This window comes from Ursus arctos, unplaced genomic scaffold, assembly GCF_023065955.2.
Source record: "Ursus arctos isolate Adak ecotype North America unplaced genomic scaffold, UrsArc2.0 scaffold_21, whole genome shotgun sequence".
Classification (NCBI taxonomy): domain Eukaryota; kingdom Metazoa; phylum Chordata; class Mammalia; order Carnivora; family Ursidae; genus Ursus; species Ursus arctos.
The window spans coordinates 12,389,929-12,404,052 of record NW_026622886.1 but is presented as its reverse complement, the minus strand read 5'-3'; the positions used below and the strand labels follow the sequence as shown (position 1 = coordinate 12,404,052).

At 43.8% G+C, this 14,124-nt stretch overlaps 1 protein-coding gene across 1 annotated transcript in view; it reads right to left on the bottom strand.

Moving 5' to 3' along the window:
• Positions 1-14,124, bottom strand: part of PAH (phenylalanine hydroxylase) — a 74,191-nt gene that overhangs the window by 4,550 nt on the left and 55,517 nt on the right. The window contains exons 6-11 of the mRNA XM_026499792.4: positions 10,296-10,492; positions 8,080-8,215; positions 6,947-7,016; positions 3,321-3,377; positions 1,334-1,429; positions 740-873 (exon numbers count right to left, since the gene is read on the bottom strand). Coding sequence (XP_026355577.1) covers positions 740-873; positions 1,334-1,429; positions 3,321-3,377; positions 6,947-7,016; positions 8,080-8,215; positions 10,296-10,492 — 690 coding nt within the window. The remainder of the gene's footprint in view (positions 1-739; positions 874-1,333; positions 1,430-3,320; positions 3,378-6,946; positions 7,017-8,079; positions 8,216-10,295; positions 10,493-14,124) is intronic.

Below are 14,124 nucleotides of genomic sequence, written 5' to 3'. Positions count from 1 at the left end.
ATCCGAGTCCTGCTAGCTTTCCATCTCCATCAGCCTTTTGCTGGATTGCCTCTGAGATGGATGCATTTGCCTATTACTTATCGCCTCCTCACTGTGTATCGGGAACTGTTCCAGAGACTAGGGAAAGAACAGGAAAACAGAAAGGACAAAAATTCCTACCCAAATAGAGCTTAAATCACATAATATATTAAACATTAGCAGGTTGCTAAGGAGAAAAATAAATTGCATAAGGGGGTAAGGAGTGTAGGGATGGGGCTGGGTAGGTATTTTAAGTAAGTTGGTGAGAGAAAGACACATAAAATAGGTTAAGTGTGGGTGAAATTTGAAGGAGTTGAGGGGGTGAATTATGCAGGTGTTGTGAGAATAAAGTGAACAAGGGACCGACCCCCCAGGGTTAGAAGAATCCTAGGAATGATTTGTTGCGGGCCTTCTGTGGCTGCTCTGTACACAGGAGAGTTCAGTGCCTGGACTTGGTGGCTGCATTAAAGCAAGGATCCAGTGGCAGAATTGTCTGCAGGGGTCAACATATCCAGACAATAATCTGTGAAATGGGATCCCACTAAGGAACCCCTCCCAAGCAGAAAGTGGAAAGGGACAAGGGTGGGGAGGCTCTGTCTGCTGCATACTGTTGCTATAAGCATTGGAGTCCACTCTCCTGGACAACTACCCATGGATCAATGGCACCAGACCACGTCAGGAAGCCCCAAGAGTTTCTGACCCACCTTGGTCACCACCTCACCTCACTTTCTCCTTTGCATCATTAAAACTCTCAGCCACGTAATAGAGGGGCTGGAACTCTGTGACAGGGTAGTCCTGGATGGCTGTCTTCTCCAGCTCCAGGGGGAGGAGATTTGGCTTGCCAGACAAGCAGTACTGCAGGCAGCAAGTGGAAAGTTGTCACAGTTAAGTCTGGGTAAGAGGTTCCTGTTGCCTCCCATGGGCTCTTTGTGCACCTTCTCCCATCTCATCCCGATTCCTTCTACACCCCAGCCCAAATGCAGTAAACTAAATTATTTCACGTATACTAGATCCTACCCTTCATAGCCCATCTAAAACCTACAGTTCAGATAGAAAGGAGTAACTCCCTCTAGCCATTTTCATGTGAGATGATCAATAGAGGATGTGAGAGCAACCACACGGATTTGCATACATCTGTACGCACAGTTCAGCCTTGGGATCGGGAGGCCCTTCTGTTTTGTAGACCCATGTACTTGCAGTTCAATTTCCACATCTAATCCCCAAAGTCATGAACAAATCATAGCTGCTAAGGTACCAATCACTTGAGGATTAATCCCTGGGTTGAATCTCAAAATGCATATAAATGGGGTCATACCTGTAATTCACCAAAAGACGACAAGAGCCCAGCACCGTATGCCTTTATGGAGTCTCCTTGTTTGCAGAGGCCAAACTCCACAGTAAACCAGTAAATCTGGAATGGAAAGTGAAGTTGAGAGCACACCCCAAGGAAGGGAAACTCAACAGATGCCCCAGGGTTAAGAACAGGACTGTCCAGGTGGGAGTTCATACAGGTGTGTTCTCTGAATCATGACAGAATCTGAATCTCTGTGTCCTATGTCTTACTCTATCCAGTCACTGGTTGAATCAAGAAGTGGCTGAATGTAAGATGCAGTAGGAAGGAGAGAGGGGATACTGAGGAAGCCCCAAGAAGATACCCCCAACAGGTAACTCCAGATGACAGGAACTCCTCAATCCCTTTTGCTTTCTTCTCTGTGGCATTAACTAGAATGAGAAGTTCCCTTTAGTTGGTCAGACTTACCACGCAATCCCATCAAGCTCAATCATGGGAGGTAGGAGATTGGGTAGTGATAAAATCATTGAGGGCATCCTGCCATCCATGCTAAAACTTGGGAGGGGGGGTTCTGATGTACTGCCAACAACTGCACTTATCCTCCTCAAATAACCAAGCCCTTTTCTTTAAACAGCTCCTGGTCCAGCCTGTCCTAGATGCCTGGCCTGGAGAAGGTGATTCTGGAATTCTGGCATAACCCTACTGACCAGGGCCAAGAGAAACCTTAAGCCCAGTAGCTGCTGGAGACAGTCATGGTCTTGGAGAATTAGGGGTGGGTTACTAGTTAAGTCTGTTTATTGTACTAGAGAATGTGAAACCTGGGAAGGCTGTCAGCTTAAGTCAGTCTGACCTCCTCGCATACAGATGAGGTGTTTTCAGCCCAGAGAGGTCAAGCAACATGCATCCAATTACACAGCAAATCAAAGATAGAGTGAGAATCTAGAACCATTCCCAGCCCAGTGTATCAACAATAAGATTTTTTTTTTTTTGAGAAGTTAGGTTGGTGAGGAGTATTTTATCATTGTCACAGCAGGTAACATGATGCTCTGAGTTCTGAGTTTGTTTTCTTCCCACAAGTGAGGGATTCTATCAAGCTCTTCTACTTCTTTGAAAGCTGCATCTTGCATCTAAATAGAATCTGACATGTGAAAACTCATGTTCACACACACTTAACTCTTCAGACCCTTATGATATACTTTTTATATGGGCAGAATATAAACGAATGTAACCATTTTTAGAGATGAGGAAGCCAAAGCCACTTGCCCAGGGGTTCACAGCAGCTGGTCAGCGAGAAAAAAACTTCTGAGGGCTTTTGCCCTTCTGATATACTGAATTCATAAACTTCTAAACTGGTACATCTTAATGATAAATTTGCATCCATTTATGTTCCCTAATTTGCTTACAAAGCTTTATTTTTCATCTCCCAGGCTGAGCAAATTGTAAGAAATGTGACTCAGACGCTGGGGAGGGATGAACTCAAGTTGGAAAGCAGTCTGTAGGAAGCAAACCCTGCTGTGCAGAGCTGCTGACTCCATGCTTCCACGGACGAGTGTCAGTCATCACAGTCACTGGGGAGAGCGAAGTGTTTGATAACACGAGGAAAGCCCACCCCCATTTCCACCTTGTGTCTAATAAAGGAAAGATCCTGATGCTGGCTCCAGCGCAAAGGTAGAGAGTAAATATCTCCTTTTCAAAGCCATGAATCCAGGCTTTCCCCCTCCCCCCACACACACTTCATGCCCAAAGGTTCTCAAGGGCTATCATTACAGCCTATTTGTGTTGAAGACATTTTGTTTAAAATTACATGTAAACATTTGCATGCAGCTGATTTCAAAATCAGACCATTAGGGAAAAATCAAAACGTGAAATTTCACTTGTGTCAGTGTAAGTCAGCACATTCTGATATTTTCCCCCAAATGGCCTGGCTTTCAGGGGAGGATCAAAGCTTTGAAGCCCTGAGGGCTGCAGCCTACTGCACTCTCAATCTCCACCAGGGGCAGAGGGAACTTACCGTGGCGAGTTTCTCAATGTACTCATCAGGTGCGCCCAGAGAGGCAAGGCCAATCTCCTGTAATTGCACAGAAACAGAGTCGCTGGCATGGCTGGGGTCTGCCTAACTTCAAACTTCACCCTCAGCTCCAGCCACGTACTTGACCACAGGAAGGTGATGGGTGACCAGAAGCCTTCAGAAGGGCCCAGATAGACCCGATTACTCTGTTAAGTCTTCCCTAGGCACACATCATAGAATCATAGATCTCTAGAGCAGGAAAACCTTACTTTATCACTTGGTCCTTTGTATTTACTTTACAAATGAGAAAACTGAGGCACAGAGAAGGGAAGTGACCTACTCAAGGCCATACAGTAGGTTGTTTCTAAAGTTTCATTTCTTGATTCCAGCTCAGTGATTATCCTCCCATAGCTCAAGCAGAAGATTCCTGGAATACAAGATGAGTGTCTTAATGATGTCTGCTCGAGATGCCGCAGGAGAATTGCAGAGAAATGTTTGACATCCACCCAGGTTAATATTAGCAAGAGAGTCTGAAATGTTATGGATCCCTTCTCATCACAGCTCCAATTACAGAATTCCCCTAGTGGTTGCTTTGTCTTTGTCCCTTTTACAACATTTGCTCCAGCCTGCTTTGTATCAGACAGAGTGTATATACACAAATAAATATACATGCTTTCCCTACAATATGCATTTATTCATTCTAAAATGTTTGTTGAATGACTTCTATGTAGGTGGCAGTGTACAAAATCAATAAAGATCCTAGACCTCATGGCATTTACATTTAAGGCAGACAATAAATAATAAGCATAGACGTAGGTATATTAGAAGGAATAAGTTATTTGGAAAGGAAACAAAAGAAAAAAGGGACAAGGGGGAGTGGGAGTGCCAGGAGAACAGGGGGAGGCTGCAATTTTAAATAGGGTTTCAGAGCAAGTATCATTGAGGTGATATTTGACCAAAGATTTGATGGAAGTGAGGTTGTTGGCTCTGCTGACATCTGAAGAAAGAGCACCATATAGACCACATATATAGCCAGTGAAAAAGCTCTCTAAGGAGGAGAAATGTCAGCAGGTTTAGATAACAAGGAGGGACCAGTATGGCTAGAACAGGATAAGAGTGGGGAGAGTAGCAGGTGGTATCAAAGAGGGATCTGCGGCTCAGTCATATAAAACCTTTTTTGGCTATTTTAGGGTTTAGGACTTTCTTCTCAGTGAAATGGAAGTCACCGCAAGGTTTTGAGCAAAGAAGTGGCAAGATCTGATTTATGTCATCCAAGATTTACTGTGGCGCTATGTGAGAACAGATTAGCGGGGTTCAAGGCTAGAGGTAGATAGACCAGTTAGATGTGGTAGATGGACACAGTTCCCGGGTGAGAAACAAGAGTGGCTGAGACCAGCTTGAGAACAGTGGACGTGATGGACAATGGTCAGATCTACACATACTTTGAAGGCAGAATACATATAACTTTCAGAAAGATTGGTTACGGATATTTGAGAGAGAAAGAAGCCAATAATGTCCCCTAAGTGCTTTTGGTTTGAGCAACTGAAAAGATGGAGTTGACATGAACTAACATAGGGAGAGCTGTGGTTGGAGGTTTGGACAAAAAGATCAGGAATTCTGTTTTGGACAGGATGAATACGGATGTCTAACAGACATTCACGTGGAGAGATTGAGTACGTGCTTGGATACGTAAGTCTGAGTTTGGGGACTGAGATTTGGGCTGAAGATATAAATGTGGTCATCATCAGGATAGAGATGATATTTAATACAGTGAGTTTGGGTGAGATAACAAAAATAATCGGTGTAGACAGAGAAGGACGAAGGACTGGGCTTACTTTGAAGCAAGAGGGCACATGGTCTTCATCTCTGGGCCAAACTTACAGCCTGGCCCATATTACATGCTGAGAAAATGCTAAGTTAGAGTGAACTAAGTTCAGACAGCTTGGCTATCCTCTCTTGCCCCTCTCCCCATCTCTGTTCCATCCTTCCTGTCCAAGCATGCTGCAGTCTAACAGAAGCCATTGAAAGAGTGCTCTGTTCCCATGGTCACCATTCTTTGTGAACCCAAAGCCTAAAACAAGGGGTCCCAAGATTTCCTTGTGTTTCATCCCCATCCCATCTTGCACTCTAGTGGGAAGCAAGTCCTCCTTTAGATCTAAAAAGAATGTGCTTTGAAAATGACATCCTGCCTTGGGACTGTCCAGCTATAAGTTAGAGCCGTGTGACACTGATGGCCCAGTAGCATCCATCTGTTGACTCAGGTAATTGTCCACTCCTCTGGGGGGCGCCCCCAAATGGAAATGGCTTAAGGTGGATTGTCACTTAGCCTCTGACCAAGCAGAAGAGTTTCTAGTAGTGAGAAAAAAAAGTTCCTATTCTCTAAGGAAATCACTGATTATTCTTTGGCCATAGGAAAAAATCCCAGTTTTAAAGCTGTCCCAAGCAATCAATGACATCTCTACAGCAGGAACCATGCTTCTGAAAGTTAGCCAGTCAACAACAGCCTCGGTCCCATGGTGACACTTCTGAGTTAAAGTTCAGCTAATCCCCAAACATTCCACTTGTAAAAGTCCAACAATCTCTGAACACAACAGGTCCCCAAAGGCCACACAATAGCAACGGTTTTCTTTGTTTGGACAGATTGTATACAGGTCTCCCTTACTTAGCAGGCAGTGAATTCAGCTTTTTTGCTTGTTTGTCTGTTTGTTCCAGATATTAACTGGTAACCCCTTCAACCAACAGTGAAAATATTTATTTCTTCCAGCTGAGGGAAAAGGCTTATAAAATTCACACACAATCCCATTACTCCGAAATTCATATTTGGTGCAGTATTTACTTATGACTTGTTCCATTTGATTCTTTATTCTTCCCTGTGAAGGAGAAGATTGGCAATCAAAGCTTTGTATTGATTCTTATTTGTGGAGACTGAGGCACACAGGTCGCACAGCTGGTTGCTGGCAGGGTGGGATGTGTGGATGCATCATTCAACTTTCCCACGATCCCAGCTCCCCAACCATGGTTTAGCCTCTCAGCGCTCTGAAGGAATTACTAGGTTTCTTTCTCTCATGTAAAAAGCTCACCACTGTGATAGATGAATCAAGGCCTAACCTGTTGCTTTGATGATAATGGCAAGCCATTTCGCACATCAGTTTTTGCCAACTATGAGTTGGGCTATTGGCATTGGATTCTCAGCAAATATTATCTTATTTAATTAAAGCATATACCAAAATGACTGCCTGACAAGGTAGGAAACAGCAAGGTCCTAAAGAGGAGGGGAAAGGTGCCAGGAGAACTTGAAAGAAGGTAAGGTTACTTCTATGTGGGGTTCAGTCAGGCTTTCATGGATGAAACGCCTCTTAAAGTAAACCTGGTAGGACAAGGGAGATTAGCAAATTCCACAGCACATATATAATTCAGAAGATGAGTGTTCACCACCCCCATGCTGTGATCCCTGGAATGGGTATTTAGCCATCCGCATGGGACCATACGCCCATCTCTGGCGGGATCACAGAACTGTATCTGGTTTCCACCCTTGCACAGGACACAAGGGTCCCTCCAAAGGTTCAATTCACTTGAGCAATCTAGATCTCAATCTTATAATTAAAAGGCCAAAAGGATCCATTCCTCACCTGGGAAAACTGGGCAAAGCTGCGATCTGAAAACAAGGGCACATGTCCCAACAGCTCATGGCAGATGTCACTGAAAGACAGAAAGCAAAGAGCTTGGAAGTAAGGAGGGTTATAAGCCAAGTCAGACTCAGTCTTTCTACATGAGAAATAGGCAGGTTGAAAAGAAGTGAGCCATTCAAGTTTATGACCTCACTCCTAAGCATAAATGGTATGTAAAGTTTGGGATCAGAAGAGGCAAAGTACAAAAGAAAAGGAAGAAGGGGAAAGAAAAGTAAGGGGCAAGTCAGAGAACAACAGCCAGGGGGTCTCAGGTGCATGCTCAGTGGGGCGCAGAGCAGAAGACCCTATGGACTGCCTCCTATACACCTGAGCAAGCTGCGGGTCACGAATGCTTCCCATCCCAAGTCTCCATCCTGGTATTGACATCCTGGGCAGATGCAGTGTGCCCAGTTATTCCCCATAAGAAATAAAAAATGAATAAAAAAAATAGTGCTGTTCTTTTCTTATTCTAGAAGGGAGCAATAGTCAGAGAAGAAAATTTACATTTATTTAACACATTATGTGCCAGGTTCATTAGGAATAGATCTTTTCTGATTTGTAGTTATAAACTTTGAGGACAGGAAAAAATCATTTTGGGCATCCTACTGACTTTTTATAAATTGCATAAGTTTTATTTGATTAAGAAGATGGCTAAATGCCAATGTAAGGGGCACAGTGGCCAGCCATTCTCTACCTTCAGACAAGACACAGCTAGACATAAAAAGATTAGAATCATCTAAATGTGTATTCTGGAGGTATTGAGATAGTTTGGCCACCACTTTTTCCTGTTCGCATTTGGAACATCATAGTTCTGACTCTTACAATTCCTTTAGAGCTTGACTGTGACCTCTTATTCCCATGGCCAGGGGAGATCTGAATGTGTGGTCCACAAGACGCCCAAATCTCCAATCAGTATGGTCTACTGGACAGACAGAACACCTGGGAGAGATGCTCTCTCTCTTTGTGCTACCATCAAACCATCCAGAAAACTAGTCCTGTGGACCAGCCCTCGATGAACCCAAACCTCATTCCTGGAGCAGTGAGGAATGGCACTCACTGCGGTTGGATACTGGTAGCAGGAGGAGAATACTCACGGTTCAGGGGTATACATGGGTTTGGACCCATGTCTGATGTACTGAGTGCAGTGGAAGACTCGGAAGGCCAGGCCGCCCAAGAAATCCCGAGAGGAAAGCAGGCCAGCCACAGGTCGGAGGCGGAATCCAGTGCAAGCTGTGAAGCAGAGAAAGAAAACCCAAAGCCTATCATGGCAGAGCCAGAGGGGCCTGAAGACCTTTAGGTAGGGAAGCAATACTCCCAACCGTCTAGAGCACGGGTATTGATGCCAAGTAGACTTGGCTTCACATCTCTGCCCTTACACTTTGTAGCTGGGCGATGTGGGTCAAGTGACGTCATTTCTCTGAGCCTTATTTCCTTCTCTGCAAAACGTGGATAGATATTTACTAGGGTTATTCTAAGAATCAAATGAGCTAATAAATATAAAGTACTTAGCACAGAGCCTAGCACATTGGGGCATTTAATAAATTTAGCTTTCATTATTGTTTATTAGGATGAAACACTCATTCCTTATTTCTCATGTCTCTTCCACAAGCGCAGAGTGTGAAAGGAACACTTCTAGCTTCTCTGCTGTCCTTCACACATTACACCCCAGAAAGAGCAAGCACTTCTCTGATTGGAGCATTTGGGAAGAGAAAACGAATATTCTCAGTTTGACCCCTTTGGCCCTTTCTCTCCTGACTGCTCACAGAGGAGTATATTCTGGTCTGTTCTGGGCCAGGCAATAGAATACACACTTCACCAGTGAACTGGCAGAGAAGTTTCTATAAGTCAGAGACGAAACATTAGAAAGTCCATTTTGTTTGTACATCCATTCCACATTCTCCAAGTAGCTTTTATCAGTGATAATGTTGCCATTTTGATCCTCTCTCTGGTTCCTCTATCTGGCTGGTGATGATGATGACGACGACGACAGCTAACACGATATGCTGCGCACCATATGTCAGACACCGTTCTAGGCACTTTATAAATACGGACTAGTTCTCCTAATAACTCTGTGAGGTAGGTGCTCGTATTGTCTCCACTTCACTGATGGGGAAGCTGAGACACAGAGAAGTGAAAGTTCGTGTCCAAGGTCACAACTACAATCAGTCTGGCTTCAGACTGGATTCAGAATAAATCTATTCCTTAGTTACTTCTCTATAACTCCCCAGCTGTTAGTATTACCATTTTATTATCTCACTATTGGCCATGAAAACATGGATAATTATCCAGAGAATGTCGTTAGGACCTTCTTGTCCCTCTGCCTATGTCCCCTGGACCTTCAGGCTGAAATTCACTCTGCTTGCCCTCTCCTCCCCTTCTTTATCTGGTAAGTAGAGACTGTTCAAATAGGAGGGACCCAACGGATCATCGAGCCCATCCCCCAATCTATCCCAGCTACCACTTTCCTCCCTGCCACATAATTTCCCCGGCTCCTTGCCCCAGAGCCAACCATACCATCTCCACCTAGCTCAGGGGCACAGAAGCTTCTTCATTTCTGTAAACCTGTGGTCTGTCCTCCCACTTTCTCTCATTCTACCTGGCGCATACTAGGTGTTTAATATGTGTTAGCTGATAGCTTTATTTTGGGTTTGCTGAATTAGCACCTCCTGGCAGAAAGGAAAATGTTTCACTCGGAAAGGGTGTGCAGAGGCCAGTCATCCCAATAATGTATTTCCCCACAGAGTGACTCAGATTCCAATTCAGCCCAAAGTCGCTAAGCGACTCTTGTCTATGTAGCACCATGCTGGGTGTTTTCACTTGCGATGTCTTATTTCATTCCCACAATTTCCCTAAAAGACAGTCTCTGTTTGACAGATAACTAAACTGAGGCAGCTTCTTCCAACTAGAGAGGGTCAAAACAAGATTCATACCAGTTGGATGAACAGACTTAGAGCTCAGGGCTCTTGGCATTGCCACAAAGAGCACATTTCTTACACAAATGCACACTGCAGCCATCTCACAAGACAGCAGGAATGACAAGGAGAGCCCTGCCTGGGCACCCAGGGCTTTGAGTATGGGGAAAAGTGTTTTTCAGAGACGCGGTTATGGCAAAATCCACATGTGACGCCTTGTCTTGGATGAGAGTGGACGAACAGTGGAAGCTAGGGTGAAACAGAACACAGCAGTGGAATGTTTTTCGGAGAATCGACCTGCATGCGTTACCACAAAAACACTCACACGAGCCTCGATTTACTTTCTTCCCTTTCCCTTCCCTCCCCCTCCTCCCCTTTTGTCCCTGAAGTGGACTTACTTTGCAGAAATTGAGAAACCTCTTCCAGCTGGGGAATGTTATCCTCACGGAAGCCACAGTACTTTTCCAGAAGTGGGAAGATGTGATTGTGCTCGTAGCAAGCATGGGTTTTATACAAGGACTTCAGGGTCCTGAATACCGTCCCCCATGTTTTCTTTTCTTCCTCCGTGTATTCCACTTGAGGGATGGGCTGACCACTAGAATACAGGCATGAAATATTTGTCTCCAGCAGGGCAGGTGTAAAGAAGAGGAAGGAGGAGTATTAGCTGAGAGAGACAGGTGCAGAGTCTGTGAGCTGCTGCCACCTGGGCTATAGGGGATTTCATAAGTTATTTGAAAGCAGAAAACTATTTCATGATATAGGAAACAGTCATGCAATTTGGTTAGGCAATGATATAAGCTCTCAACTCACCTACCACACCAAAAATTTGATCCCACTTTGGGAAGTCACTTGGCCTTTCTGTTCTCCTCTCTCTCCAACTATTTACCCAGGGTGGAAATTAAGTTGCCTGCAGGGACCCAGCAGGTTACTTAAATGGGTAAAGTAGCAGGTATGGACAATAAGAGGGTGAGAGTCTAGACAACTGAAGAATGCATCCTCTTTCTAAACAAAGGCACCCAAGTTCAAATAAAACAGTATCATGTTTTGTATTGTGTCAACTAACGTAATTTTATCTGTGGTATAAAGTGGATCTAATTTGTGGACCATGAGTGTGAGACCCTTGTTTAGTGGGCATGCACTTGCTGGATTTGATATTTGTGACCTTAGGAAGCTAGAAAGGTATTTAAACGCATGCTAGGTATAAGATCTCTTATGCAACATCTTCTGCTATGACGCAACCGAACTACGGGGAGCTGGGTAAAGTACATGGGTTGGACCCTGCCCCACAGCTCCTGATTCTTTTGGGGAGGGAAAGCTAAGGCCTTTGGATTCCAATAAGCTCCCAGGGGACATAATATGGTTTGAGAGTCATTGGTTCGAAAGGTCTTTTTGGAAAACATCTAAGAATGAGTTGTGTTCTCAACAGTAAAAGCAAATGAAAATCAAACAAAGCCTGACCTTAAAAACAAGTGACTGTTCTTTGCACTGCAGGCCTGTTTCCTAACGGTACACAGTGTCTGGGGACAGGCAGCACTGTTTACTTCGGAATTATGGATCATCTTCAGGCTCCAAAGTGGTTTTCTCCTGCCCTTTCAAAGTTGTAGCTTATCCACGGACATTAAAGCAAAGACACTATATGTTCCCCAGAAGGTGGGCAGGCATTAGGGAAAATGATAGATTTTTGCTTAAGAATTGGAAGTAAGACAAGCTCAGAAGCCTGTGTAATGACCACCAGGGATTGTGAAAAGAACATCAAGTAAGCCCCTGCCTGAGGACGCACCATTATTTTAGGGCCAAGCGCTGATGGAAGGAAAAAGCAGGCTTTGATCACAGACAGAGATAGGTTTACTACTTGGCTCTGCCAGTTCCTTGCTGGTTAGCCTCTGCAAATATACTAGTCGGCGCAGCTATTACATGGGTTAATAATAAGTAACTATTTGGAGGGTAGAGAAGAAAATTAGGTGAAATACTATGTATAAAGTATGTAATATTGGTGCTGACCAATAATACCACTGGGTAATGGATAATTGTCATTCTAACAGTATTTAAAAAGAAAGGTATTTGCTATTTTGTAACAAATTTTTAAGAGATAGTAACATCCTAGGTACCAAGATGTCCCCTGATTGATATTTGCTGTTCTAGGGGTTCAATATCCCTTCCCCATTCTTTCAGTAAAGCACCCTTCTCCCTTCTCAGTCTGAGGCTCAGGTGGGAGGAGACTCCACCACTCCCACCTGGGCATGTGACCAGGTCTGGCTAATTAGACTGTCTAATTTCCCTAGGCATAGAGACTGGCTGAGAGATGGCCCCATGTCCTAATCAGAGCCAACGAGACTCAATGAGAAAACCTGTGTGGATTCTGTTGGAAAGAGACAGAACCTCTGATTGAGTTGGGGTTTCAGCCTGGTGGCCCTGGGCTCACCTCCAATGGAAATGAGACCAATGTCAGAGACTAAAGCCAATGTAGAGGACTCTAGAGTCAGAGAGAGGCAGGGAGGGAGGGAAGTGTGGGGGACCCTGAACAAGTTACTGCCACTTTCTGGGCCATATATACATTCAATATAAAGACAGTCAAATCTATCTTGTAATGTTGTAATAGCAATCACATAGGTCATATCTGAAGTGCTGTCTGGATATAGTAAATATTTCGGAATTTATTTTCTGTCTCTCACACACACATACACAAGAACACAGCACATTTTACTCCATCTTCTATTTCTACCAAGAGACCTCAGGTTCTATAAGGTCCTTGGTCTTTGAAGAAATCATCAATTATTTTTACCAAGTCACGGTCTCATTAAGTAAAATAAACTAAGATATTTTAGGAAGAATGTCAATTTCGTTTGAAATAAAAAGGAAATTTCTAGTTAAGTCAATCAGGATCCCTCTTCAAAAAAAAAAAGTTTTAAGTAGAAGACATTGTTTCTGAATTATTCTGCCAACCAAAGATGGCATTCAAGGTACTCCAGCACCTGGCACAGCCCTCCCCATCCTTGGTGTCTTATTTTACTCCAGGTCCTTCCTCCCATTCACGTACTTACTACAAGACAAATAATTTGGTGCCCCCAAACACAACTATAATTTGTCAGTTCCTCTTCAAACTGATGTTTTAAGACTTATTAAATGTTCTTAGGCGGGGGAGTCAGAGCATTACATGGCAGATGGGCAGAGAAGAGGGTAGCTAGCAGTGCTGGGATTTAGCTGCTTCTTTATTTTCTATAGCAATTCACGTTGACCCCAAATATTCTCATCTCAAAACAAAAGCCCCATAGCTAACCAGACCCACCCTCTCATTCACTACCTCCATTCTCTTTGGCTATAAATTCCAACTCAATCTTTAATTCTCAGCCTAAACTTTACATCTGGCTGACCTATTTGCTCAGTCTACATTTAAACTCCTAATGGTATGGCCTCATGACACCTGAGTTTTGACTTTGGTTATACCGATTACATTGATTGTTACTTTTGTCATTGTCTTCCCCAGTGTTCCCCCCAGAGGACATGGACTCTGTTGGTCTTGCCCTTGGGGTAGGTTCTGGAACTTAGTAGATATATTTTATCACCTGATCAATATCCTGTAATTCTATGACTCATGATGCATGAGTTGGTGCTTTATTCCCCTTGTGGAATAATGATTGGGAAAGTGCCAGAGATCTGAATGTGGGGACTGTTGGCATGGAGGGTGGCAGAAGCCAAGGAAGAGGGCCAGAGCTGAGTCCTGAAAGACATTACAACTTCTGGGGTGGGATGAACAGGCCAGGGAGAACTGAGAAAAAGCCTCAGAAAGGAAGGAGGGAAACCAGTAGGGAGTGGAATACATTCAATTCTCATTATATGTGGTAGTTATGCTACATATAGTCATTGTGAACTCTGAACACTGAACTACTAGTCCAAAAGGAAACCAGGACTAGGGTCTTGTGACTTCTGGTCACATTTTAGTTAACTGATCTTACCTAATCTTGTTTTATGTGAGCTTTTATATAAAGAAATCTAATTTAACATATATGGTTGAGTCATCAACATTGAACTCAATAGCACTATAACTCATGCCTGATGAGGCTTACCTAACACACGTATTTTCTCCATAAGACACATTCCAGCCTTCTCGCACTTAGGAACCCCACGTAGCACTCCACCACCATGCTGCATGCCATTTTAAACAGCAAAATTACCAACAAAAAGTATGAAAATTTGGCAAATGTGGATCTAATCTAAATAGATCTCAAA